This window comes from Anopheles darlingi, chromosome 2 (genome assembly GCF_943734745.1).
Source record: "Anopheles darlingi chromosome 2, idAnoDarlMG_H_01, whole genome shotgun sequence".
NCBI lineage: Eukaryota > Metazoa > Arthropoda > Insecta > Diptera > Culicidae > Anopheles > Anopheles darlingi.
The window spans coordinates 85,124,402-85,149,541 of NC_064874.1; the positions used below are offsets into that span (position 1 = coordinate 85,124,402).

The 25,140-nt window shown below is 47.6% G+C and overlaps 4 protein-coding genes and 2 non-coding genes across 11 annotated transcripts in view; 4 read left to right on the top strand and 2 right to left on the bottom strand.

Annotated features, from left to right (window-relative positions):
* Positions 1 to 8: 8 nt before the first annotated feature.
* LOC125951542 (dnaJ homolog subfamily C member 7) lies at positions 9 to 9,888 on the bottom strand. Of its 2 annotated transcripts, none has more exons than XM_049680465.1 (4): positions 9,551 to 9,888; positions 2,238 to 2,488; positions 1,122 to 2,171; positions 9 to 1,025 (listed from the first exon to the last, which is right to left on the bottom strand). In XM_049680465.1, the coding sequence occupies exons 1-4, from the start codon at positions 9,724 to 9,726 to the stop codon at positions 913 to 915; spliced, it is 1,590 nt and encodes a 529-aa protein (XP_049536422.1). In that variant the 5' UTR covers positions 9,727 to 9,888; the 3' UTR covers positions 9 to 912. The 2 variants fall into 2 exon arrangements, with proteins under 2 accessions (XP_049536422.1, XP_049536423.1); XM_049680466.1 differs by lacking the exon at positions 9,551 to 9,888 and adding an exon at positions 2,791 to 3,037.
* Positions 3,374 to 9,219, top strand: LOC125951529 (uncharacterized). 2 transcript variants are annotated; one of them, XM_049680428.1, is made up of 3 exons: positions 3,374 to 3,639; positions 4,203 to 5,083; positions 5,153 to 9,219. In XM_049680428.1, the coding sequence occupies exons 2-3, from the start codon at positions 4,240 to 4,242 to the stop codon at positions 8,986 to 8,988; spliced, it is 4,680 nt and encodes a 1,559-aa protein (XP_049536385.1). In that variant the 5' UTR covers positions 3,374 to 3,639; positions 4,203 to 4,239; the 3' UTR covers positions 8,989 to 9,219. The 2 variants fall into 2 exon arrangements, with proteins under 2 accessions (XP_049536385.1, XP_049536386.1); XM_049680429.1 differs by lacking the exon at positions 3,374 to 3,639 and having other exon boundaries at positions 3,652 to 5,083.
* A 358-nt stretch (positions 9,889 to 10,246) lies between the features above and the next one.
* Positions 10,247 to 19,596, top strand: LOC125951532 (serine-rich adhesin for platelets). Of its 2 annotated transcripts, none has more exons than XM_049680444.1 (6): positions 10,247 to 10,260; positions 11,367 to 11,556; positions 11,652 to 11,749; positions 11,857 to 12,131; positions 12,320 to 13,879; positions 16,747 to 19,596. In XM_049680444.1, the coding sequence occupies exons 2-6, from the start codon at positions 11,554 to 11,556 to the stop codon at positions 18,720 to 18,722; spliced, it is 3,912 nt and encodes a 1,303-aa protein (XP_049536401.1). In that variant the 5' UTR covers positions 10,247 to 10,260; positions 11,367 to 11,553; the 3' UTR covers positions 18,723 to 19,596. The 2 variants fall into 2 exon arrangements, with proteins under 2 accessions (XP_049536401.1, XP_049536400.1); XM_049680443.1 differs by lacking the exon at positions 10,247 to 10,260 and adding an exon at positions 10,269 to 11,308.
* A 240-nt stretch (positions 19,597 to 19,836) lies between these two features.
* Positions 19,837 to 20,037, bottom strand: LOC125952974 (small nucleolar RNA U3). Its single transcript, XR_007468894.1, has one exon. It is a non-coding gene; the product is annotated as a small nucleolar RNA U3 (small nucleolar RNA).
* Positions 20,038 to 21,171: 1,134 nt separating this feature from the next.
* LOC125952975 (small nucleolar RNA U3) lies at positions 21,172 to 21,372 on the top strand. The gene has a single exon (XR_007468895.1). It is a non-coding gene; the product is annotated as a small nucleolar RNA U3 (small nucleolar RNA).
* Positions 21,373 to 23,447: 2,075 nt separating this feature from the next.
* The window catches only part of LOC125951530 (uncharacterized), a 34,839-nt gene continuing 33,146 nt past the window's right edge, over positions 23,448 to 25,140 (top strand). The window contains exon 1 of one of the 3 annotated variants that reach the window (XM_049680430.1): positions 23,448 to 25,004. The gene's annotated coding sequence lies outside the window, so the exon portion shown is untranslated. The remainder of the gene's footprint in view (positions 25,005 to 25,140) is intronic. The other 2 variants (XM_049680432.1, XM_049680433.1) reach the window with 2 other exon arrangements.

The window sequence follows — 25,140 nt, forward strand, 5'->3', positions numbered from 1 at the left end:
CTTGTGAATAGTGGCAACCTGCTCTTCTGTCTTAAATTCTTATCAGTATTTTTTTTGTTTTGTTTTTTTTTATGATATCTGACAAATATTTTTGCAAATATGGGGAATTTCCCGATACGATTATTGACTACAAGCTACCGCTTTTCTTTCTATGCTTCCCTCGTTCCGTAAAACAGCATATATTCTGAAATATTATACCATCACACTTGAATGTGATAGGTATTGGCAGATAAGATGTTCCCTTCGCCAAAATCATGTTGTAATGTACGATACGATAGCAGGCTGTTGAGCGCGCGTAGTAGATAATGAGCAGACCGGATTATAAAATACTGACTCGATCGCTAGCAGCTAAGCTGGTGCGCGATTGAGTACGTCTGGGTCGTGTAGCTGTAGTTAGTAACCTTTCTTCATTTGTTCTTCCTGTCGCCCGCTTGTTATAAGGTTGACAAAAATCTACTTCTGAAGGGAAATGTAGTTGCTTGGGAGATGGCGCTTATTACTAAAACCAAGGGACTCCACACGATAGCGAGCACGGTTATAAATTTACTAGCACCGTTTTACACAGTAGACCATCCGCAGCGGTTATCCACGGGCATATCGAAGATGATTAGGCATAAAAAATGATTTTGAGTGTGTTTAAAATAAAATCTACATTTCGTGTACCGTAGCCTGCTTCGATCTTCGGGACAAATTTCAACATAATGTACCCATTATGAAGCACGCTACTCTGTTTTTAGTCACTAGAGAACCAGTAGAACCTGATGTACTTTACTCACAAAACCCGGGGATCTATGACGTCGCACACCAGGACAATAACACAGGACAGGATAGTATGTGCATCTCAGTATGTCGATTAGTAGTAGTAGTACAACATTGCAACTTAAAAACACTAACGAACAGCTGGAGTGCACCTTATCCGAAATGGAAAGTAAAGTTGGAACCGTTGCTACAGTTGCCACCGGGGAAGCCGAAACCGAAATCGGACGGCATGAACTGACGGTAGATGTGATGCGGGTCAATGTCGGCTAGAAAACAAACCAAGAAAATGCGCGGATCAATATCGAACCGGTAACTCCTTCCCTGCTATGGTTATGATAGAGGGTCTGGTCTGTGTCACTTACCACTGTGTCCAAAATCTTCTAGATCGTGACCACTGTCGTAGCGTGATTTTTTCACCGGATCTGACAGCACCGTGTACGCTTCGCCCAGCTCCTTGAACTTGCGCTCCTGTTCTCGCTTTTCCTCGGCCGTTGCGTTCGCGTGCCGGTCGGGATGGTGAACCAGGGCTCGCTTTCGGTACGCTTTTTTGATTTCGTCCTCAGATGCCATCTTCGGTACACCGAGAATTTTGTAGTAGTCCTTGCGCTTCGACTTCTTCAGTTGCAATTTGGCATCCTTCAGCAGGTTCTTTAGCTCTGCCGTACGATTCAGTTTGACAGCCGCTTCGTAGTCCTTGACCGATTCTTCAAAGTTTTCCATTGTGTAGTGTAGCTTTGCCCGTTGCATCAGTGCCTTGAGATATTTTTCGTTCAGCACCAGCGCACTGGAACAATCGTTAATCGCTTCGCGCAAGTTCCCTAGCTTCATGTTGACAAGTGCGCGATTGTAGTACAGCTTACTGTTAATGTCCTTATTCTGCGCGTCCAGTGTCAGTGCGTCCGAGTAAACGGTGAGCGCGTCCCGGTATTTGCCCGTCTTGAACAGTTCGTTACCCGATTCCTTCTTCTCCTTCAGCTGCTTGGCCTTCTGGCGCATCAACTTTGCCTTTTTGTGATCCGGGTCCATCATGAGAGCACGCTCGAAATGTAGTAAGCCTTTCTCGAGATTGTCGCTGTAGTAGAGCGTCAATCCGCGCACATAGATCGCATCGGCATTGGTGCTGTTCGCTTGCATGATCGTGATCGCAATATCGCACGCCTCTTCGAAACGCTCCAGCAGCGCCAAACATTCGGCCTTAAGCAGCTTGCAAGGTACGCTTCCGGGGGCTATCTTGAGTGCGCTGTCACAGTGATACAGACAGGTCCTATAGTCCTTTTTGTCGTAGCAGGCGGTAGCTTTCTCATTCTGTTCGCGCAGAACCTTCAGGTTGCTGATTTCTTCCCGTAACGCTGTATTTGAAGGGTCCAGGTTGAGGAACTTCCTGATCGCTTGGTCCGTGCCTATGACATCCCCTAAAATACCGAGAAACACCAAAAGTTGCATCAAGCCGATCACGAATTTCGCCCAACACTACTTACCCAGCGCAAGCGAGCACTTGGCCATCCTGATGTATCCCTTCTCGTACTTGTCGTCGATGGTGATGGCCGTCTTCACATCATTCAGAGCGGATCGGTAGTCTCCCAGCATCATGTAGCAGGCGGAACGGTTACCATAGTAAGCAGCCGTTTGCGGGCTGAGCGTGATGGCCTCGGAATAGAACCGAAGAGCGGATTCGTAGTGTTTCGATTTGTACTCATCGTTGCCTAAATTTTTCTTTTCCTCCGCAAGCCTGTCGATGGCAGAAAGAGCAGACAGTAGAAAAATTAAAAAATCGCCACCACTTACTACGATTTGCTGCTGACGCAGAAGCAGGCTCAAAGGGTAGCTAGGAAACGAGCCGACGAATGGGAAAGAGGAAGGACGCGACGGGGGGGAAAGGTGTTTATAAATATTCACATCGCCCAGGACGGGCCTGCAGGAAATAGATTGCTCGCCAAATCACAGCACCACACCACGCAGTTGAACAAAAGCAAAAAAAAACTTTTTGCTAGCGATTTTGTAATAAGCAAAGGGTCACAGCGCAGCACGTACCCCGCGATGTTGATGATATCCATATCCATGGCGGATCGCACAGCAGGAAATGGTTTCCTCACAGAACGCGTTTCCTTCACGGAATCGACACTAACGACACTTTCGCTGTGGAAATGGGGTTGAAACGGCTTTGCCAACAGTAGAAATGCCCGCGATATTCGCCGTTTCCCGGTGGATTTTACGGGAATTCTATCGTTAGCAACCAATTTCTCACCCCACAACAGCAAAATGTCAGCCACCTTTGCTCACCTGCTTACACCTTTCTCGGAATCAATTACACCTTCCGATCACACCTTTCTCGTTTTGGGTTAGAAACTGCATCAATCGTCCTTATTTGATACTTAAAGTTATTAATTCGATATTATCTTCAATCTGGATACTTCGGGCGACTCCGAGAATTAGCATGAGCGTAAAATCCATTTTATCACACGTGCAGCGCGCACGTGCTGTTCCATGCGGTGTAAACAAATTGCAAAAAGTAACAGAACCCAGGCCTATAAACGCACGCCGTGCCACATTTCTTGGTTATGTTCACCCAAATAAAGAGTGAGCGAGAGGCAAATAGCGTGTCGAGAAACGACGGGAAGGCCCGCTCAGCGTTATTCCATTTTATAATTGAATAGTTCGAGTGATTTCCCAGTGAAAATCCTTATTACATTCAGTTCTAGTTAGCACAAAATCCTTTTCATCGCCAACGGACCGGTGCCGCTCATGTTGTCCTACTTGTGCTCCGCAAAACCCACAAGTTCTGGCCAGTAAAAGTTTGAAGAGGCACGGGTAGGAAAAATGGTAGCACGGAAAATTAGGCAGTGCAAAGCGTAGAACAAGGCGATCCAAACCGCACGAAATGTAAGTGGAATTTTCATGCCGTCCTACCGTGTTTCGTCCGTTCTTGTGCCGAGAACGGGCAAAAGTGGGTTCCGCCGCCGGTTTTCCTCGCGTATTCTCCTTCGGAGCAAATGGTGGATCTCAAAATCAAAGGAAATTTATTATCGAAGATGGCGCTTTTTGTGTGCTGAAATTGTGGTTCCCCTTCGTCGTGGCGCGTGCACGAGTTTCGGGAGGAGTTTGTCCGTCGTGCGATTTGTGTTCGCTGCCATCAGCTGATCTGCTCGATCGGCGGTAGCCGGTGGCGGATTTGTTTTGATGGAGTAAAATTATTAAATAACCTCAATTTTAGTGGCCATAACCTCGCACCGTTCAATTTTTGCCGTAGCAAGAGGGAGGCAAAAGCTCGGCTGGGTGACGGACCGCAGCGTGTGTGTGTGTGTGCCCGCTCGATCTGTCAAATTGAATGAGGAAGCGCCAAAGGGAACCGTGCGATTGAAGAGTGATTTTTGCAGTTTTTTCGCGTAATCTACGCTTCGATCATTGATCGCGATTGATAAAACCTTTCTCCTCCCTCCACACAGTTTCACACGATAAATGGTGTAACGGACGAATCGAATCATGGATTCTCGGTTCTCCTCGCTAGCATCGGCTGGCGGAAGTTTGAAAATCATCAACATCGGAGCCAGCCAAACCAGCAGCAGCAGCAGTACTGGCGGTGTTGGTGGGGGTCGCGTGGTGCACAGCACCGCGACGATCGCCAGAGATCCGTTCCCGCATCAATCTGGCGGGCAAACATTTACGATTGCAAACGAACCGATCCTGTTGCAATTACACGACGGTAAACAATACCTCGTTGATGAGAGTTCGATCAGCAACATCGATCAGATGCCACCAGAGAATCTAATCTACATGAACCCGACGTCTGCCGTCATTGACGATGGGTCGTTCGAAACGACAGAAGAACTGGTCCAACTGGTAACTTCCGAAGAAATGGCGGAAACCAGTGGACCGCTGCAGTCGAATGATCCTAGTAATGAACAACATGAGCAGCAGCAGCAGCAACAACAACAGTATAAGGAGTGTGAGGAGCTGGTGATGGAAGAAGTGATCACCGATGATTGGGTGCAATCGCAGGACGATGAGTGCGTGACGGTATCTATAGATCAACTTGGTGGTAGTACCGTTGGCGGAACTACCCTAGAGGACGATATTTCAGTTCCGCTCGATCAGGACAAGTACACACTGTCGCGACCCTTCCCCTGTGATTTCTGCAGCCGTCGGTTCCGGAAAATGACCAGTCTGGAACAACATCTGCTATGCCATTCGAACGTGCGGCTGCACACTTGCAATCTATGCAACACGCACTTCGAGAAGCGCAGTGATCTGACGGTCCATTTGCAGCAGCATGCATTTCTGTCCAACGAAAACGACGAAACGTTTGCCAGCGACCACGGAGGAGACTGTAAGTATAGGCGCAGTGATCTAACAATGGAGTTCCTGGCAATTATATTACATTTTTCCCGCTTCTCAGATGATACGACAATCTCCCGCCCTAATCAGCAATACCGAGCGCATCATTCGAGTGATGATGACGAGACTGCAATTTACATTGAGAATGCCGGTATGGGCTACAACGCTCAGCCACCAATGCAGCTCATATCGACTTCACCATCCTACGGTAGCGCGCATGCTAGCCCTAACCGATCGCTTATGGATGGTGTAGGACCTTCGACGATGTCCGGTAGCAATGCCTTCACCGACCAGCAATCGCATCGCACCAAACAGGCCAGATCGCCGCGTTCAGGACGTTCAACTCGTCCTTATATTAAACAGGAACCAGGCACTAGCTCTTCCTACCCGAATGAAAACGAAGTATCGCCGAGTGTTCCCTTCCCGGTGAAGGATCCACGCAAACCGTTCGTTTGTCAGCAGTGCGGTGTGGGGTTTGCACGTGAAAAAGCACTCGATTCGCACTCACGCATCCACGGGGGTGATTCGAAGATTGAGTGTAGTGTATGTGGGGAAATGTTTTGGAATCCGACGCAGCTGCAGTCACACGTACGCCAGCGACATCCGGAGGGAGAACAAAAGGGTGCCAGGAAACGCAAAGCCAGCGCTGTAACAACAACACACACCACAAAAACATCTTCCTCCTCCTCCTCAGCGTCACGAGGACATGCGTTTGAGGTCGAAACGCATAATGATGATGATTTCGATCTGCTGCTGGATCCTCCACATGACTGTGATAACTGCGGTGCGTCATTTTCCCAGCCAGAGCGCCTGAAACGGCACATCCAGCAGATGCACGGATTGCTGCCATCCATCATCATAAAGCAATCGTACGATCCGTCAATCGTAAAGCAAGAAGTAAATATCGATATATCGACCGGATACGAGTACCAACAGAATCAGGTGCAGCAACGGCATCAGCAGCAGGAGCTTGATGATCATGATCCAGAGGAGGATGACGAGGAGGAAGTGGACTCGGGTGATGATTACAGTGACGATAGAACAGTGGTAACGCTGGACAAGTCTTCCGTATACGAAGGTCATCTATCGCCGCTTGAGACAGAGCTAGCGGTACCGATCAAATGTCAATTGTGTGGGGAAACGTTTCAAAGCGAACATGAAATCAAACAGCATCTGCAGGAGCAGCATATGGAGCAGATGACACCGACATCGTGCGTGATATGCGGCAAACGTTGCACAAATCATGCTTCTCTCATAAAACACTCGTGGGACCATTCGCGCGTCCGTCGGCACTGTTGCCCGCAGTGTGACAAAACGTTCCACCACAAGGCCCGCCTGAAGCGCCACATGGAATCGCATCGCAACAAGTCAGTCAAGTGTCAGCAGTGTGGCGAAAGCTTCCCCGACGGACGCAGTTTGATGAACCATCGACATTCGCACACCAAATCCAGTAAGTTTCCGTGTACTGTGTGTGGCAAAACGTTTGGTTCGCGATCATCTCAGCAGATACATCTTCGTATTCATACGGGCGAGCGGCCTTACGCATGTCGGTTCTGCTGGAAAGCGTTCGCCGATGGTGGCACGCTGAGAAAACATGAACGGATCCATACGGGCGAAAAGCCGTACGGGTGTTCAGTCTGTACCAAGGCGTTCAATCAGCGTGTAGTGCTTCGCGAGCATATTCGGGCCCATCATTCGCAAATCGATAGCAAACGAGGTACGCCCGAACAGCCCTACTACTGTGACGCCTGTGGTGCGCTCTTTGCTTCGTCGATCGAGCTTGTGCAGCATCTGATTGAGCACAGCGATAAGACAACCGCGGACAAGCGTAAGCCACAAATCTTCCCGCGTAAATACAAACGTCGTCGGAAACTGAAACCGCAAGAGCTGGAACGGTTACAGAACGGCCGCCGCAAGAAGAAACCCTCAACAGCCGCCATCACCAGGAGCACTAGCCAGGAGGACTTTGATGAGGATGATGTGCAAGAGGCAACTAGTACGAAACAATCACAAGCACAAGATGACAGCAACGAACAGGGCGATGATCATGAAGAGGACACTGACTCAAGCATCGACCAACCGTCGGACACAACAAGCGCTAATAACTCCCTGGACAACGGCGATGCATCATTGAAAATATCTAGCGAACTGTTTCTAGATTACGGCGGTGGTTCCGTTCAGAAGGTTATCGCTTCTCCGAAATTCATCTCGCCTTACGAGTTGCTCGACGATGCCCAAAAGGAGGCAGATGAGTTGACAACTAAACCTTCATCACACAAACTAATACCGCTGCCGAACGCTGGCGTAGATGGAGAGATCATCATCATGGACGATCACGGCATTAATCTGCTGAGCGAAGTGGTGCTCGTCCATGGAGTGAACAACAATCATGATAAATCGAAAAAAGCCACGGCAGAGACGAAGCAACCGAAAGTCGCCGGTTCTGTGCCACGCACAATAAGCAGCCCCGTGAAAGCAAAACATACCTCATCATCCTCATCATCCCCGTCGACGAAAGACAGCCGGAATAAGAAACAGGTACACGCATCTGCCGGCACTCTAACCAAATCTGGTGTCTCTTCCGCTTACAATGCTGTGACAGGGGGCGCAAATAATGCTACTCCAACCGTGACGACATCCGCGAACAGCATGGAGACATTTTCCGCCTTGGCGAGCAGCCGATCGCATGGCTCTCGTGCCCTGCCTTCGTATGTTCGGGAAATATCGTCCTCTAGAATCTCTTCCGGAAGTTTCCCTCTGCTAGACGACGGCAAAAGCGCGCACGATACTCTGGAAGATGAGGAGGCGATGATTGGCGAGCAAAGTATCGATCATGCGACAACGGACGGACGTGGTAGTACTGTTGGTAGTGAAGAGCGTCGAAGACGGCGGCGACATTTCTCGTCGACAAGCAGTTGCTATGACCACGGCACAGCAAACGATGAGGACGAGCTTAATGAACTGAATCAAAGACTGCTGACCGAGATTTCGAATAGAGATCGCTACACTGATCGCTACAATAGCGACATCGTGAACGATCTGGCGGAAATACTGCGTTCACCTATCAAAACTGTGCCAATAAACGGGCCACCACGTGACATACTGGCGACACCGTCTGCCCAGCGTGCCCTACAATTCTTCGAAACACCCACTACCACCGGTCTGTCCAGCGTGGATGCACTACTACCCCTTGATGGGGTAAAGCTAGAGATTGTAGATGAAGACGCACCACCGTCTGAAGTCGAAAAAAGGGAAGAAGCTAGTCGTCGGCGTAACAACAATAAGGATTCCCAATCATCAAAGCAACATACGAAAAGAGTTTCATCCGGCAGTATGCGCACCGGATCGTCTCCGCTACGTATTCCGCGGTTAACAAGGCGCCAGTTAGAAAAGGAGATAAACTTTTTAAAGGAAGCTTTTGGAGGAGGAGACGATACCTCTACCGGCGTCCCGGATGCATTGCCAGTCGAGGCCTTTGGAAGACAGAGTGGAGATAGTTTTTCTATCGATGAAGACAAATCTACGGTAAAGATTGGACATAGCGCCAAAATCAATGCCTCCGAGGAGTTGGCTACAATGCTGCTCAACGATCAGATTCCCACCACTAGCGGGCGGCAACGTGAGAGGCAGGAAAAGGAGGACATCGAAGCGACCATGGAAGGCAATGCGGTTACTATCGTCAAACAGGAGGCGGTTGACTATAGCGAAGATATTGATAACGACGACGATATGTTCGGTGGTTTTGGGTCCGATGTGGGACAGGAAGCGAGCGATGGAGAATCGACGGACCTTCAATCGGCTACTGACTCGTCGTTTGCCGGCTTTCGATGCTCGATATGTGACGAGTGTTTCGAGGAGCGGAAACAACTAATGCTACACGTTCAGTTGCACATCTAAATTCGTAGTGTCTGCCGCATTACATATTTGTTATACGTGTGTTCTCCACGTAAAGGAACGTAAACTTGAACTGTTCATTTCTACTTGCTATTAAGTTTTATGGCGCAAGAATATAATAAAGCTGAAAAGGAGATTGATTCTCCCACGGATCGTTAAATGCAATGTGTTGCTGTTATTCGTTGATGGCTCGTTTGCAGCTGTTTCCGCTAAGAAGGTGACAAGGAATTTCGCAAATGTCTCAGCAGATTGCTAAGGTTATCCACGAAGAGGTGAAAGGATGAATCAAAGGCTGCATGTGTGTGACCCAGAAATCATTCACCTTGTGACGGGGGATTGTTTTGTTCTTCTATGAATCAAATCAGCTGTATTGATTGCATTCGCCGTAGCTGTTCTAGGATGCAGAATTTGCCAATCAGCAAACTGTGCGTGGGGTTATGTTTCTGCAACAATTTCACCAGCCTGTGACCGTGTTCCTGAGAAACCCTAACCATAAATTGTCTTCGATTTTCAACATACTGTTTCTTTACGCAACTGGAAACGAGCCCTGAAACCCCTTACTTACATTTGGTTGTTCATTTCCACAAACTCCACATCGGAGGATTCGTTTAGTGTGGGACTATCCTCCACCTCTTTCATTTCCATGGCCTCGTCACTGCAATCCTTTTCCGGCTGATCATCGATCGTTATAATATCATCCGTTTCGGAGTCGTTCACTAAATCGATCACAACGTCGGACATTTTTGTCCGCGAGCCTGTTTCTATCGGACACCAAAAAATTTAGCCACCAGATCAACGCACCAGTCAGCTGAAACCCACAACACTCGCGCGGCGAAAAGTGCGAAAATTACTTAAATTGCTGTTCTTATGTTTAGTGCAATAACCACAACCACACAAAATGCCCACGACGAGGAAAACCCCAAACGGCAGGTCGGGTAGAGGCCGGCTACCCGTGGTGGTTTGGATTTTATAAATTTTCTCCTGTTTCGGGTAGTAGCTGCAATTTGAGATCTTGTTGTTCCAGCATACCATTTGGAATCTTGGGTACGGAAATAATATGGACCAAACTGCACCCGTACCATATTTCTGACAATTATTTACCTCCACAGGGTCTTTTTTTTTCAAATCAGCTACCCAACATTCAGGTATAAACGAAGGAAGGCTGCCTGAATGTGTGCGTGCAAGGCTGCGCGAATGTGTACGTGAATCGTGTAATTTTCATAGGTTTCCTCCGATACGAATTTTCGAAACCTTTTTTTCGCAAAACTGTTCTCGGTGAGTCATGACGTGTTTTCGTAGCTCCGGTGAATTCTGGTTTCTCCACTTCAATCATTTTGTACTGAGGCAGAAAATTTCCCAACCCCTTTTCTGCAGTCAAAGAGTGTTTTCTTGGTTTTTCTTCTGAATACTGCTACCGCTGATTATCTCACCCGATCGTTTAAATATTAGCGGATTTTACGGGCGCTGGCAAGTTTTCGCTGAGGGTAAAATAATTTTCAGATTGGAACTGGTCCGCCATCTTGCCAACGCGCAGAGGGAAAGTAAAATCGCGTGGACAGGCCCCTGGCAGGAGGTCGTAGCATCTTGGCCGCAGATATTCGTTTCTTTTTGCTCATTTAGATTCCCCGATGTGCGCTGGTACCAGTTCGTTCCTTCAATTTGATGAAATAATAGAGTAAAAGAAAAAAGATCGATAAAAATATACTTTGTTCCGTAAAGTGGTCTCGATTTATCCTGTACAGCCTGCAAGATATCGCAGCCAGCGTGGTCGTTTCGATTTTCATATCTCGAAAGCATCAGGCACAAGAGACTGTAGGCGTAGCCCCAAGGATATATTATAGTGCGTTTGGCTTACGCACCGTCGAGCCCGAGTTAGAGGTTTCATAGTGTGGCTTGACCCACACGGTGCTTGTAGAAGTGAGTTTTGTTAATCAAAGTTAGATGCACGGCTGCGTAAAAATTCAGTTCAGAAGTGAAAGTTTTTGAAGATTTATTGAGGAAAACCACATTTCGGAACGCCCTCTCCCCCCCCCCCACCTTTTTCTTGGTGAAAGGCGACAATCGAGGTAATTTGGTGTAAAAATGACGCAGTTAAGCAACAAGGTCGAACGGTGCACGGTTGGTCTCGCTCACTCTCAAGAGCGCTGTAGTTGAACGAGTTGCCGTTGGAGCGCTAGCTTTCGTTCAATTTCCAACCCTTCGGTAACGTCAATCGCGGTGGTGCCTGTTGTGCGAGAAATCTGGACCACACGCCACGAATATCCTGCCCAAGTGAAAAATGATTGAAGCGAAAACCAGGACTACGAAAAATCCGATAGGAAACGTAAAGTGATGCGCAAAAATAGTGTTGGTGTTCTAAAACAGCATTTTACATTTTACAGCCTCAGCATATGAGTGATCTACCATGTAAACTACGGTCGTGGCGTAAACGCATTTTCGTGAGAAACGTGGCAGTTGCAAAAAGCAAGAAATCGTGAAAAGAACTTTAGCATTTCCCAAATCCGTGTATTGGTCTATAATAAATCAATTTCGGTTAGCACGGGAGCAGTTTCCTTATAAGGCATCAAAATGGTAAGTTTCGTTGGTTTCTCATCATACAACCATTCCTTTTTTTGTGTGAAAAATATCAGCGACTACAAATTCACCCATTTGTTCGTTTTCTGCAGCCGCGGATTGATCCTATGAAGCTGCTGGTGTGCCTCAGCGTACTGCTGGCCCCGAACGGAGGAATCCGCACTTCTGCAGAGGTCAAAAGACTAGCTAAGTAAGTAATAGCAGCTGTTTAATCAGGGTCTCCAAGCGATTTGGCATCGTTGTAAATGTTGGTTAACCTTTGCGTTTCATTTCATTTTCCTTTTCCATGAACATCAGTTTGATGGCGAAATTTTCCAAGAAATTGGTATCCAAGTGTATATACATACAAATACTGAAGTGCACGGAAACGGAGCTGCTTGGACAGTTTATGCAAACTGGCGGCTGGTCTCTGGTGCATCTGTGGTTGGTCGATGGAGTAACCTCGAAAAACTGGCCTCTGATACAAGAGCTGTTGGAGTTGTTGCTTTGCTGTCCAGTGGATGTGGAAAGGTTGAAGATTAATACCACACCGCGGTTGGTAAAGGCCCTTTCTACCGACAGCGCTCACGAGAGTAAGTATACAAGGGTCAGGGTGTGGGTTGTGTTCATTTTGGGAAACAGAGAAAGCATAATTTCATTTCGTTTCGTCTGGGACTTGGGTTTGTTTCTCACTTAACTGGACAGAGCTGAACAGCAAACCATTAAATTCACTTTTCTTATTGATATCCTGTATTCTCTTCCCTCCCGTTGTGCGCCACAGGAGTGCGTGTACTAGCGTCCAAGTTGGTCGAACAGTGGTTATTCATCGTAAAGGCACCAAAGCAGCTTTCACCGAGTATTCCATTAAACCCATCAGATGTGTCACTCGGTGATCACTCGGTAACTGATGGCCAACCAGCGATTCTTGGTGGTGGGGTTCAGGAAGAAACAAATAATAATGTTGGATTACTGTCCGAGTCAACATCAACCGGCAATGAAGATGGTAGCGGGTGCCATCTGGTTAATGGTATCGGTGGTATTCCAACAGATGCTGCTTCTACGGAGAAAGATTTTGGCAATAAACAGGGGCTGCGGAAGCGGGAGGATGATGTTGACTCAGCGAAGAAATCGTTCCGGGCGATCGTTGAGCAGGAACCACACAAGAAAACATCGCTGGTGCTGAAGATAACGACGAAAAACGGAAAGCAAGTGGTGACGGAAGTGCGCACACCTACTTCAGCCATCAATGGCGATGATGTATTGCACCGAAATGGAATGCAAGCTGATGGTGATGATATAGAGGAAGAGGAAGAAGAGGAGGAAGAGGATGAGGAGGTGGTGGTTAATATTGAATCCGAAAAACCAAACGAGCATGGCGAGATTGAAGCTAAAGATGCTAAGAAAAATGACCTCGAAAACGGCCGAGAAGGTCGTGAGAGGAGCGGCTCGGTCTCTTCTTCGTCCAAGGATCACCGCAGTCATCACTCTAGCCGTGATCGAGAGAAGGATCGAAAAGGAAGCAGTAGCAGTGGAAGTCGCTCGTCGTCATCAAAAAGTTCCAGTGGTAGCAGTAGCAGCAGCGGTAGCAAGAGCAAATCCTCTAGCGGTAGCAGCAAAAGCAGTAGTAGCTCGAGCTCTAGTCGCGACAAAGATAAGGATCGCCATGGTAGTAGTAGTAGTAACAAGCACAAAAGCTCGTCCTCGTCATCCTCTAAGTCAAGTGGGAGTGGCGGCTCAAAGAGCAGTAGAAGTAGTAGTGATAAACACAGAGATCACCGGGACAAATCGAGCCATTCCGGAGGTAGCAGCAGCAACAGTAGTAAAGATAATAAAGATTCCAAGAGCACATCGCTATCGCCAAGCACCGGCGGTAGCAGATCGTCCACCGCGAATCTTTCGCGTAAAAGCTCGAAAGATGATGGCGGCAACAACGATAGTGGCTCGGAGACGGGAAGCACTTCGGCCAACAACTCCGCGAATATGTCCGGAGTTAGCAGCAAGAAGGCCTCTATTTCGATAGAAGTTCGTAACCCGGAAAACCGGGTAAAAACGGTTAAAACATATAATTCACAGTTCCGTTCGCACGGCCTTATAGAGGAAGCACCACCGCCACCATCGCGCAAAGGATTGAAGAAACCTTCGTCGGGCACTTCTTCATCTGCCGCATCAACAACGGGCACTGGATCTGCCACAGTCGTTGGAACGAAACGCCTCTCGCCAGCCCCTTCATCGTCGCCCTCATCGGTGAGGGATACGGCTGGCGCACCGCTTGAGAAACGACTGAAGGAGGACCCGACTGAACGACCCGGAGCGATTAAGCTCATCGCTCCGAAACGCCAACGTAAGTTCCGTTGTGATGTGGCTCCGGTTAACCGGGTGTCGTCTTTTTCCTATTATTTCTTTTCAGTCAACAAGCGAGTCCATAAGTTGCTGTGGTCGTGTGGAAGTCGATGCGCATTACTGGACACTGGTGCCGTCACCTCCGGTCGTGTGTGGTGTGTGGGATACGCAGTGGCAGAGTGCGGAGCGCACAGATTTCAAGCTTTATACTATCCATCCTTACACCACCTTTGTTCTTTCTTGATGTTGGGTGTTGTTCGATTGTTTTATATATGCGCCGTATTGCTAACCTTTGTAAGTGTATTGCGGCCGCTAACTGTAGCGGCCTTATTGCGATCAACAATCCGCCTCTTTGAAGGAAGAACAGGCAATACAACAGACGCGCTCTTCCGGGAAGGAACGAGTGATGAGGTATGCTTCTCGAGACTTCAAACTCCCAAAATGAGGAATGGAATGGATTGAAACTCCCAAAATGAGACTCGGCGCTTATTCAATGAATCGACGGACAAAATGAACATTTAGGTATTATATCTACAATGCGCCTTCTGTCCGCCTGGCTCTGGTGCGGTGAACAGCGTCAACATTTGTTTTTCTTATGCCCCCAATTTCTGCTGTGCACAAGGGAGGACCATCTTACGAAATTGCTAGTCTTTTTATTTGAACATACTTCCTTTCGATCCAAATGTCTATTTTCCCTAACCAATCCAATTCCCTCCAATTCCTTTAGATAGTAACGTTGTTCGGACGCAATTGTCAAGCAGAAAACGCCTGGACTAAAGACCGAAACACCTCAAGAAACTGTAATTATCTTCGTATCGCGTTTGGTATGATTACCGAATGTAAGCCAACCGTCTATTTATTGTGTTCTTTCCCCAACCACGACAAACAGATTACTGTCGGCAAACTGTTATCACGTCGATGAAGCTGTATTCATTGTTTTCTCCCGTCTCTCTCTGACTACTAGCGCCTTATCCTCTTGCACCAGAACATTAATTCACACTTGCAATCCGTACTTAATTCTGTATGGTGACGATGAATAGAGATGCTAGAGAGAGGCGAGAGATTAGGTGGAGAGGAACGTGGAGAAGACGCGATATATCTAGAAACATATTTCACTTTATTTTGCTTTTTAAAGGCATCGATCCATTCTAATTCAGTTTTTCTTTTAATTTCCTTTTGCAATGTAACGGCGCCACCAGTAGGCGACTGTTTACAGGATTTATTTCCTTTTGAAACACATTCTTATGCTACACATCTTTGGTTGTGTCGATAAGGAGGTATAACCTGTTTTATCTTTTCCTCGCAATATATCTCTTCTGTCTCGTACTCTCAGAACGTATAATGTATAGGGTTTATTAAAATTAAAAATAAAACCAATCATGTACTAGCGCCTCTCATACCATCGGTTTTCCCCACCACTCCTCATCCGCGTGGGGAGTTGATGGGAGGATTGCGTGGGGAGACGAGCGCTAATTTTAGCACAATGTATGCCACAATGTGAGAGGATGAGTAAGCGATTAAAATAAATTTTTACAAGAAAAAAGAATGAACTACTATCACACACGACGAGGGTACAGAGGATACTGTTAAATGCGACGATTTTGTCTTTCCATACCGTATCGGTGTGTATGCATATCGGAGAGCATAACGAGTAAAGAAAACGAGAATCAATCGTACGTCTGCTTAACATTTCATGATAGCATTTATCTTCCTCCGTTCATCTGGTGCGTGGAGGTGTGGGGTAGGTCGTGCATTCGTGGCTTTTCCTGGTCTCATTTGTGCACCCTTCTAGATAAGAGCACTCAGTGTTGACTGCGCTCGTTGACCATGGAAAATGTGTGGAAAATTTATCTCATGCGTGAGAAGGAGAGAGAATATCTAGGTCAACTGTTGAAGATGCGCTATCATTGATTTTCGTTCTGCGTGTTCTGCCGCAGTTCGGAATTCGTGTGCTCCGTCATCGCACTTTTTAAAATTGCCGGCAACGAGAGACTGTATTGCATTTGCATTTACTGTACCCTTTAGACAGTTTAAACGAATATTAGATCAATAACCATCCATTTTTATACCATAAAAAATGTTCGTTCATCGCGCATTACTCACTGTCTCTTCAGGTGTTGCCTGGCAATAGGATGTGAATTTTGCCATGCGGAGTAGGCATTGGTGTTGTAGGTTCGGGGAACGGTTATTTGGAAGTATCGGCGCATGCCTAGGACGATTATCGCTCTTGGGAGTTCGTGTACCGGCACGCCATGGCCACTGCTGAGCGTGGCTTAGATTTAAGCGTGCCTCTGAAACGATCGAGAGCGAATACGCGCACGTTGGTTACAATCAGGGGTACGATTGTAGGGAGATAGTGCAACATGGCCAATTCGATTGTGACTACAATGTTTGTTTGAGTTATAATTTCATACCAATTTACCATTGTGGGTCACGCCGTAACCTCACTTATAGTTGGGTGTTACTGCTCTGCCTTTGAGCGTACTATGGAGGTCGATAATGTGCTCCGTTATAATTAAATGTGATTTATGTCTCCCTATCGCGTCTATGTAGGAAGGGGGTATTTCCTGCTACTGTTGAAAATAGATAACGTATTCTAAGTGCTCATCCATTCGTAAACACACACACAAACACACGTCCGCTCATAGGAGACTGCTTCGTCCAAAAATCAGCGCACTTCCTCCACAACGACGGCGGCAACGACGACGACGACGATGGCACTAATTTCCGATGTTACCTTTCAGTTCGAAGAATCAATAAAGTTTCTATGAACACTTTTCGGAGCATTGGAAATGAGTTTTGATTTTACTAACAACACACATTCTCTTTCTTTCTCTCGTTCTGCCTATTTGGGTTTTTTCTCTACAGATGCACTGGTTGAGTCGGACATGTTCATGGATGCGCTTTCGGCCACGCTGCGCAAGGATGTCAAAAAGCGCAAACGAAGGACCAGTGGATCGGACAGCAACACTACTACAACCACTCCCACCGTTGGCATTGTTGGTGCCACTAAACCGGCCGAATCGAACGCTACAGGAGCTACAAAATCATCCATTCCGGATAGTCCAACGAAAAAAACCATGGGAAGCGACGGGGCAGGAGGTGGCGACAGTGATGCATTGGAATCGGTAGTCGCGCCTACGAAAGAGACCACACCAGTAACACCACCACCGATCGTTGCCCCGATGTCCTTCTACCGGGATACACTGGCCGAGGACGATGAACAGTCGACAGCGGAAGTCACCGAAGAGGGCAAGAAGGACGATGCCACCAAGGAAGGCATCAAAAAGGAAGAAGAGGAAGAGGATGGTGACGAGGCGGAAGCGGTCACACGGAAGCCAAAAAGAGTGAAATGTGAACTGAATGATGACGATGATGATGGTGATGAGGATGAGAGTAAGGCTGCAGCTGAGTGTAAGGAGGGCGTGAAGAAGGAAACGACCGGTGATGAGTCGATGGAAGAGGGGATAAGCAAAGGGGGGGTAGAACAAAGCAATGCACTAGTCGACGCCATGATGAACGACGTCGAGATGAAGATGGCCGCCGAAGAGGAAGAATCGAAGGAAGAGCCAGCTGATGGTAGGGAATCAGACGCAGAGGGTGGCAAAAAACCACCAGGGCCGGGCTGTGGTCCGGATGGGCCGCCTGGGGTGCTCGTTATCCATCGACGCAAAGGTCCGAAGAAGCAGCTGCGCTGGCGAGCTGCCGAGGATCTCGAGGAAATCCGATACTTCGAGCTGGACGTAACGGAGCGCTGTAACGTGACGAAGTCATTCACGGATATGAAGAATCTGGAGCGTGTTGACGAACGCCAGAAGTTCATGTTGGCACGTAAGGTCGGTTCGGAGGACAATATGACGGAGCGCACGGTCTGGCGGCCACTGGTGCTGGTCGATAATGTACCACCGGCACCCGATGGCAACCAGAGCGTCGAGCGTACGGTGCAGCATCAGCGCGAACGGAGCGTCCTGCAGGCGCTCTACTTTAACAAACACATGATCCCAGATTGTCCGGTAGAACCGGAGCCGGTCGATATGTATCAGACGGCCGATCCGGTACACATTCCACTCGAGGACGTTACCGGGAATCCGGATTCGGTGAACGATTTCACCAGTATGCCGTGGCCTGATCCTCGATCGACACCGCCCCATGATTCGGCGGCCTTCAATTCACCCTTCTTTCCCTCCGATCTGCCACCGGGGGCCGGTTTCGGTCCCGGAGGCTTTCCCCCACCGTTCCCGGGCGGTATACCGGGGCCAGCGCCTTGGCAAATGCCCGGGCCACCACCGGGTGCTGGTGGTCGCCCGGCAGGCGGTCCTGCAGGTGCTGGTGTGCTTCCGCCTGGTATGTTCCCTTCGCTTAATCAACCACCACCGGGTCTAGGAGGCGGTGGCAATAGTCCCAACATGATGCTGAACCTCAATCTACCACCGAATGTACCACCACCGGGCATGTTTCCGGGGGCCGGCTCCTTCAACTCACCACCGCCCGACCTTGGCCTCATGGAGGGTGGTGGTGGTGCCGGGCGGCGCGGTGATGGGCCGAACTTCCGTAGTGGCCTTCCTGCGCCTCCCTGGATCAACAATAGTCGATCGTTTGGCGGTGGCGGTGGTGGCAGCGGCGGCAGTTCTGCGATACCATCCCAACGTGGTGGTCACTATGGTAACCGTGGTGCTGGTGGTGGCAATTGGAACAATCGAAACAACGGCGGCAGTGGCGCTCAACGAGGCTCGGCTGGTGAACGAGGACGCAACAACAACAGTAACAGTGGAGCACCCTGGATGCAGAACAACCGTGGCCATAGCAATCGTGCCGGTGGTGGTAGTGGTAGCCGAAAATGGTAGCACCACGCCACTGACGACGAGGACGAGGACGATGATACAGACAGCCGTGATTGAATCATCGTGATGTAGAATGACGACGACTAAGACAACGCCAGACAGGAATGCATGGCGTGATAATCGTCGAGAGACGCGTGCCGCGCGTTCAGAATGTCTATAATTGGCTTTGTTAATCGCGTCTTGTTATCGGTTATCTTGTTTTAACGAATCATGCCGGGAAAGGTAGGATTTTTGTGAAGAGAGTAATGTAAGAACACAAATCAAAAGACTTTTTTTTATCAAGTGTGATTAAGTGTAATCGAGATACACATCCACGCCGTCACACGATGAAGTGTGATGAAATTGTAATTAATAATGACGATAAGATAGTGAGGAATGTAGAAAGCATTTAGTGGGAATTCGAATCGAATTCGAAAGCGCAATCGATTTCTGCTCTGAAAAACCATGTGTGTGTTTGCGGAATCGGAGACAGAGTGGCGGAATTTTGAGGAGCCTTTAGAGAAGAGTAGGTAGTGGTTGTCCTCAACGATGGGGGCCAACGCCATAGCACCTACGATGAATATGTGGGAGCATTATAGTAATAAAAAAACTACTACAAACACAGGAGTGTCTACTAGAAACATCCGGGCAAAGTTATCTTTTTATTGAGAATCGATAACGTGTAGCGCACGGTTATTCGCCCTTATCAATACAAACGATACCCCCGTTAGCTTTAGGTTTTAATGAAGCTTTGCTTTTGGTTTGGTGGGACATGCATGCAGGGTAGGATAAGCAACAAACGAGAAATGGTGACAAAACATGTTATGAATTGAACCCCGACGATCAACTGTAGTTTTTACATGTTTGGTTTTACAAGAGAATAAATATAATACAATAAAATTTACGAGGCGCTCTTTTTCTTTATCATAATGAGTCAGATCAGCAAGAGCGGAGGATGACACACTGCAATGCTATCTGATAAAACAGATCATATCATAAACGGTGCGCTGTCGAGGTAAATAAGAGGAACGCTAATTCCCTTGATCTTAGTAGATACACAGCTCCATCGTAGATGTTTCTCGTTCGATTTACTTTCTACTTCTATCTTTTGATCGTTGTTAAGATGTTTGTAAAAGCAACCACTCAGATTGTGTCTACCCTTTGCAATCGGAACCGATCATCAAAGGCAGAACGGCACGTCAGAGACGCGGCCAGAAACTGCTTGTTTCACGCTCCAGGGCAGACACTCCATCTCTTCATCGTGGGTGGGTACTGTTTCCTTTTGAGAAGGAAGAGTTGAAAACTTGCCTACAGAAATGATCCTGTGAAGCACAGTCTTAATTTTCACCGGGCTCACCCTGCCCTTCTTTATCTCCGACTACATATTCCGTTTGCGATTGTTCTCCGCGGCACACCGCACCTTCCTCGGTTGCAACGCATACACGTCTTTCCTGTGGCTCTGCGTCGTGATGATCGTATTTTATCACTAGCAAACGGAACGGCCGTGGAGATTATTCATCATAGAACGATTTGCAAAGCGATCTTTTTCGCCAAAAACATAAAAATCGAGTTTTTTCCGTGAGCACGTTGGAATAGCAAATTTGCCAGAGCCCTACAACAGCCACCAGATAATCAGCACTCGTGTTCTCATTGACAGCCAAAGCACCCTGTGCTGAACAGTGCGAAGCGCGGGTTTTGTTTACAAATCTGGCGGTTCAAAAACCAGAACCGCGGAAAATGTGCAAAATTGGGTGTCCTAAACACGCATAATCAACGGATGCAGCCGATGATAGTACTGGCTAGGACGATGTTTTAGCGGTGAACGTTGATCCAAGCACAAAAACATCGACTGGCGTCTTGCTCAGGTCAACAGTTTGTGCGTCCAGAATAACCAACTTGCCTTCGCTCACGTTTAGCTCTAGAAGATCGGTATCCCGGTTGTACACCTGGTGACTGCACCTTTTCCTCTGTACCAAGTGCTTTGGATCAACGTTCACCGCTAAAACATCGTCCTAGACAGCGCTATCATCGGCTGCATCCGTTGATTATGCGAATTCAGGCAACCTAATTTTGCACATTCCGCGGTTCTGTTTTTGAACCGCCAATTTTGTAAACAAAACCCGCGCTTCGCACTGTTCAGCACAGGGTGCTTTGGCTGTCAATGAGAACACGAGTGCTGATTATCTGGTGGCTGTTGTAGGGCTCTGGCAAATTTGCTCTTCCAACGTGCTCACGGAAAAAACTCGATTTTTATGTTTTTGGCGAAAAAGATCGCTTTGCAAATCGTTCTATGATGAATAATCTCCACGGCCGTTCCGTTTGCTAGTGATAAAATACGATCATCACGACGCAGAGCCACAGGAAAGACGTGTATGCGTTGCAACCGAGGAAGGTGCGGTGTGCCGCGGAGAACAATCGCAAACGGAATATGTAGTCGGAGATAAAGAAGGGCAGGGTGAGCCCGGTGAAAGTTAAGACTGTGCTTCACAGGATCATTTCTGTAGGCAAGTTTTCAACTCTTCCTTCTCAAAAGGAAACAGTACCCACCCACGATGAAGAGATGGAGTGTCTGCCCTGGAGCGTGAAACAAGCAGTTTCTGGCCGCGTCTCTGACGTGCCGTTCTGCCTTTGATGATCGGTTCCGATTGCAAAGGGTAGACACAATCTGAGTGGTTGCTTTTACAAACATCTTAACAACGATCAAACGATAGAAGTAGAAAGTAAATCGAACGGGAAACATCTACGATGGAGAGCCGTGTATCTACTAAGATCAAGGGATTGACGTTCCTCTTACTTACCTCGACAGCGTACCGTTTATTTATGATATGATCTGTTTATCAGATAGCATTGCAGTGTGTCATCCCCCGCTCTTGCTGATCTGACTCATTATGATAAAGAAAAAGAGCACCTCGTAAATTTTATCGTATTTATATTTATTCTCTTGTAATAAATCCAAACAGGTGTCGTTTTTCATTAATCATCGGGACAAGGTTTAAACATATTCTTTACCATCATTAAGCCTCTACTACCAATAACACGGCTATTAAGTGGTTAAGCGGCTTCGGTGAGCTACGTTTGTGGTGGTCAGCATGTCGATTCTCTATGATCACAACGAGATGGGAGAGTAATGCTTTTCAGGCGAGCATAAAATGCTCGCATAAACCAAGTTCACGAGATCCAACCTCTCTCGAATAGAAAAAGGCCCGGTCTCGACCAAGCAGCAATGAATGAAAAGCATCCCCTCTTCCTCATCCTCTTCCGGTATAGGTGCGACGGCGGAGTGCTTGTTTTGAATTTATATTTTTGTTTTGATTCACATTTCGGGGTCTCTTTCAGAGCATCATCAACGTCGGAAACTCCTCGTTCCCACATTCCATCGCCATTTGGCGAACACACTCGTACTTCGAGGAGAGTTGGGGGGAGGGGGGGGGATGAGAGTTGTAGGTCGTGCATACATTACAGATCACACGCTGCGTCCGAGACCGGGATCGATCGGAGATCGCGATCAAGCGCCATTTGCATAAGCTATCAGCTGTGGTAAAGCTGGTTGGTGGTCTCTAATTTCTGTGCGGCCTGGGCACAGGCTTCTCTGCCCGTGAATGTGACGTGGACCCTGGCCGGTACATAATTTGCAGCATTTTATTAGCAAACGTATCCATGTCCTAGACCTCAATCGGCAGATAAATGCGTAGCTGTGTGTTGTATGAGCGGAATAAAGGTCACTTTGATGCTACAACAACCCAAATCTGTAACCGAACTCGTCCAAGTATTTGTCGTGGTCCAATAGCCGTGGCCACACGGGGCGAAAACCCTAGCGCAAACGAAAAAATTAATGTCAAAACGGTTTCGCGTAACCCTTACACGCTGTCAAACTTTTATACGTCCGCGGACTTTTTCGCTGAACCCTTGACGCTATCGAACGCTTTATTTACGAAAATGTAGGTTCTTTTCGTATTGTTTTTGCATTTTTAATATAAATATAACAGCAACAGCAACAATATCGTTAAAAACTGCAAAATTTATTCGGAAATCAACTTCAGCGGCCAAAACACAGATGAAAACAATACGTTTGACATTTCGGCATAAATTTTCGGGTTTTTACCCCTGCCACACGAAGCGAAAACATTTTGGCATTAATGTGCAAATTTGCGCGCAAATTTTCGCCCCGTGTGGCCACGGCTAATGAATGAATGAAATGGCCAACTGCGTTGTGACGTTGCCTTTTTAAAATGTTTAAAAATAAATTATTGATAACGCGACAAACGGTATATGCGCCATGTGGAGACGAGCAGCACACGGGGTTCAGGTTCGGCTCGTGTTCATTTTGCTCGCGATTTGTCTACCTCTCTCTCTCTCTCGTTTTACAAAGTTATTACAGTACTTGGCAAAATAATGTTACGCACCCGATTCCGTTTCATTCTCTCTCAAATATAAAATTGTTAATCGATTTAGGTAACTACCAAAATGGTTCAGAACAGAAAATGTTTACGAAAATTTGGTCAGCTAAGAAACCATGCCGAGTTCATTCCCAGCAAATGCAAAATCAACGAAAAGGGGTGACGGCACCCCTGGGGGTACTGATGCTGTTCGCAACCCTTTAATATTGTCTGCGATGACTCTCTCTCTCTTGCCTCTTAGTTCTCTTTGTGCTCGCTCTCTCTTCGTTTTAATCGGAATGAATGCCGACGTACCTTCGGCCGCTTTCGTGGAAACCATAAAAGCGCGCACGTAAATTTGTAACTTTTTTCTCCTCAATCTGTCCTGAGTGGTCTTTCGAAACGGTTCGGCGTGTAGTAGACGCGAGCATCTCGCCTATTTCCTACTGATGCCGACCTGGCCGTGTGTGTTTTCGACGATAGTAAATATGGATTAGCTGCTATCCTTTCCATCGTGCAGTGATATCTCTACCAATTAGCCTGCCACGTGTTCTTGTGTGTGAGTGTGTGTGTGTATCTATTGAAGTGTGCTAATTCAGTTCGCTCAACTAGAGCGTTGGCTCATGTGGGTTGTCAGCGTTCGTTTGTGACGACGCAAAACAACGTGGAATGTTATGTTTACGAGTGGCTGGAATAATTTATCACTAGAACTAAAAACCGCATTCTACAAGCACGCACACAAGTACCATTGTCAATCCGTCGTCGAGAAAGGAAACAAACAACCGCAAATTCGGGCGACGACAACGACGACGACGACGACGACGACGATAACAAATGTACGACGCCAGCAGCGTGTGGCCGTGTTCCGTGTGGCTAAGATTGTGTGTTTCGGTGCGCCGCGATTTCATCTAACATGCTTGAATCCCATTACGCGGCACGGATGCTGCGGCGCATTGAGATGATGCACTGGTGCTGATTGCCGCGCAATTCCAGCAAATTCCTCAACACCGCGACCACGTGCGTGTGTGTGTGGTTAGAGTCGTTGTTGTTGTCGTGGTAATCATAGGTCGTGGTTGGTGTTGTTCGCGCGTTCGAGAGTGTGTTAATCCAATTGGCAACCGGGAGCAGCAGCAGCAGCAGCAGCAGCTGATGCTCGCAGCAGATGATCGTGTCTCTGTTGAATGGGGGAATAAAATCGGTGCCCCATTCTGTTGTGGCTGTGCGGTCCGTTCGCTTCTAGACCGTTCGTTGAATGGCGCGCTAAAGTGCTGTGAAAGTGTGGCCTGCATGTCCATTGTTGTGTTGCGTCGGAAACGCACGTGTAGCCAAAGCAAAACATACCGTGAGAGTGCGAGCGAGCATAACTATGTGTCTAGATTTATTGCTTCATTGTTGGTAGTAAGAACTGGTAAAACGCAAACGCAAACGCAACGACCAGTACATGGCATGTGCGGCATATCATACGCCTTCGTAACCACAAACCCGGTGAAGCCCTACAACTCGATTTCCCGCCAACGTGCGGCATCACCGGAAATGGTAACGAAGCGTCGCGGATCGCAAATCCCGAATTGTGACCAAAAAAATTTAAAAAAAGTGAAGGTCCACAAGTGGGCCTGCATGTGCTGATACGGAGTGACCTCTCAGAAACGACATCTGAGTGAAGAAATTAATTTAAAAAAAAAAGGATAACGCGCGTCGCAAACCGAGGTCGTATGTGCGAGGCGAGGACGCGGTTGGTGCGACAGACAGGAGGTCTGCTCCTGCCGCCGCAGTATTTGGTGTATTGTGGCCTCGCCGGGACCGTACAATAAGATAAAATTAATCCATTCTGCTGCTACACTCGCGGGCTTAAGTGCGCGACGGCGAAAACCTGTTTGCCTACTCCGAGCACGAAGAAAGGCCAGAGGGGAAGCGAACAGTGTAGCGAGCGGTAAGTTGAACGTTTTTAACGATGTCCAGAGCGAGGGCGCTATGCTAGAGATTATGCTTCTTTCCGCGAAAAACAAAAATATACTTCGTACTTTATAAAAAGGTAGTACCAGTACGAACCGCATGAACTTCAACTA

What these genes read in the sequence shown, in the direction of transcription:
- LOC125951529 (XM_049680428.1), top strand. Translation starts at nt 4,240, where the DNA reads ATGGATTCTCGGTTCTCCTCGCTAGCATCGGCTGGCGGAAGTTTGAAA. An exon ending in CAGCGACCACGGAGGAGACT is followed by an intron (nt 5,084 to 5,152) that starts GTAAGTATAGGC and finishes CCCGCTTCTCAG; the next exon opens with ATGATACGACAATCTCCCGC.
- LOC125951542 (XM_049680465.1), bottom strand. Translation starts at nt 9,726, where the DNA reads ATGTCCGACGTTGTGATCGATTTAGTGAACGACTCCGAAACGGATGAT. An exon ending in GTGGAAATGAACAACCAAAT is followed by an intron (nt 2,489 to 9,550) that starts GTAAGTAAGGGG and finishes TGCCATCGACAG; the next exon opens with GCTTGCGGAGGAAAAGAAAA. An exon ending in CAAGTGCTCGCTTGCGCTGG is followed by an intron (nt 2,172 to 2,237) that starts GTAAGTAGTGTT and finishes TCGGTATTTTAG; the next exon opens with GGGATGTCATAGGCACGGAC.
- LOC125951532 (XM_049680444.1), top strand. An exon ending in GAGGTCAAAAGACTAGCTAA is followed by an intron (nt 11,750 to 11,856) that starts GTAAGTAATAGC and finishes CATGAACATCAG; the next exon opens with TTTGATGGCGAAATTTTCCA. An exon ending in CATCGCTCCGAAACGCCAAC is followed by an intron (nt 13,880 to 16,746) that starts GTAAGTTCCGTT and finishes TTTTCTCTACAG; the next exon opens with ATGCACTGGTTGAGTCGGAC.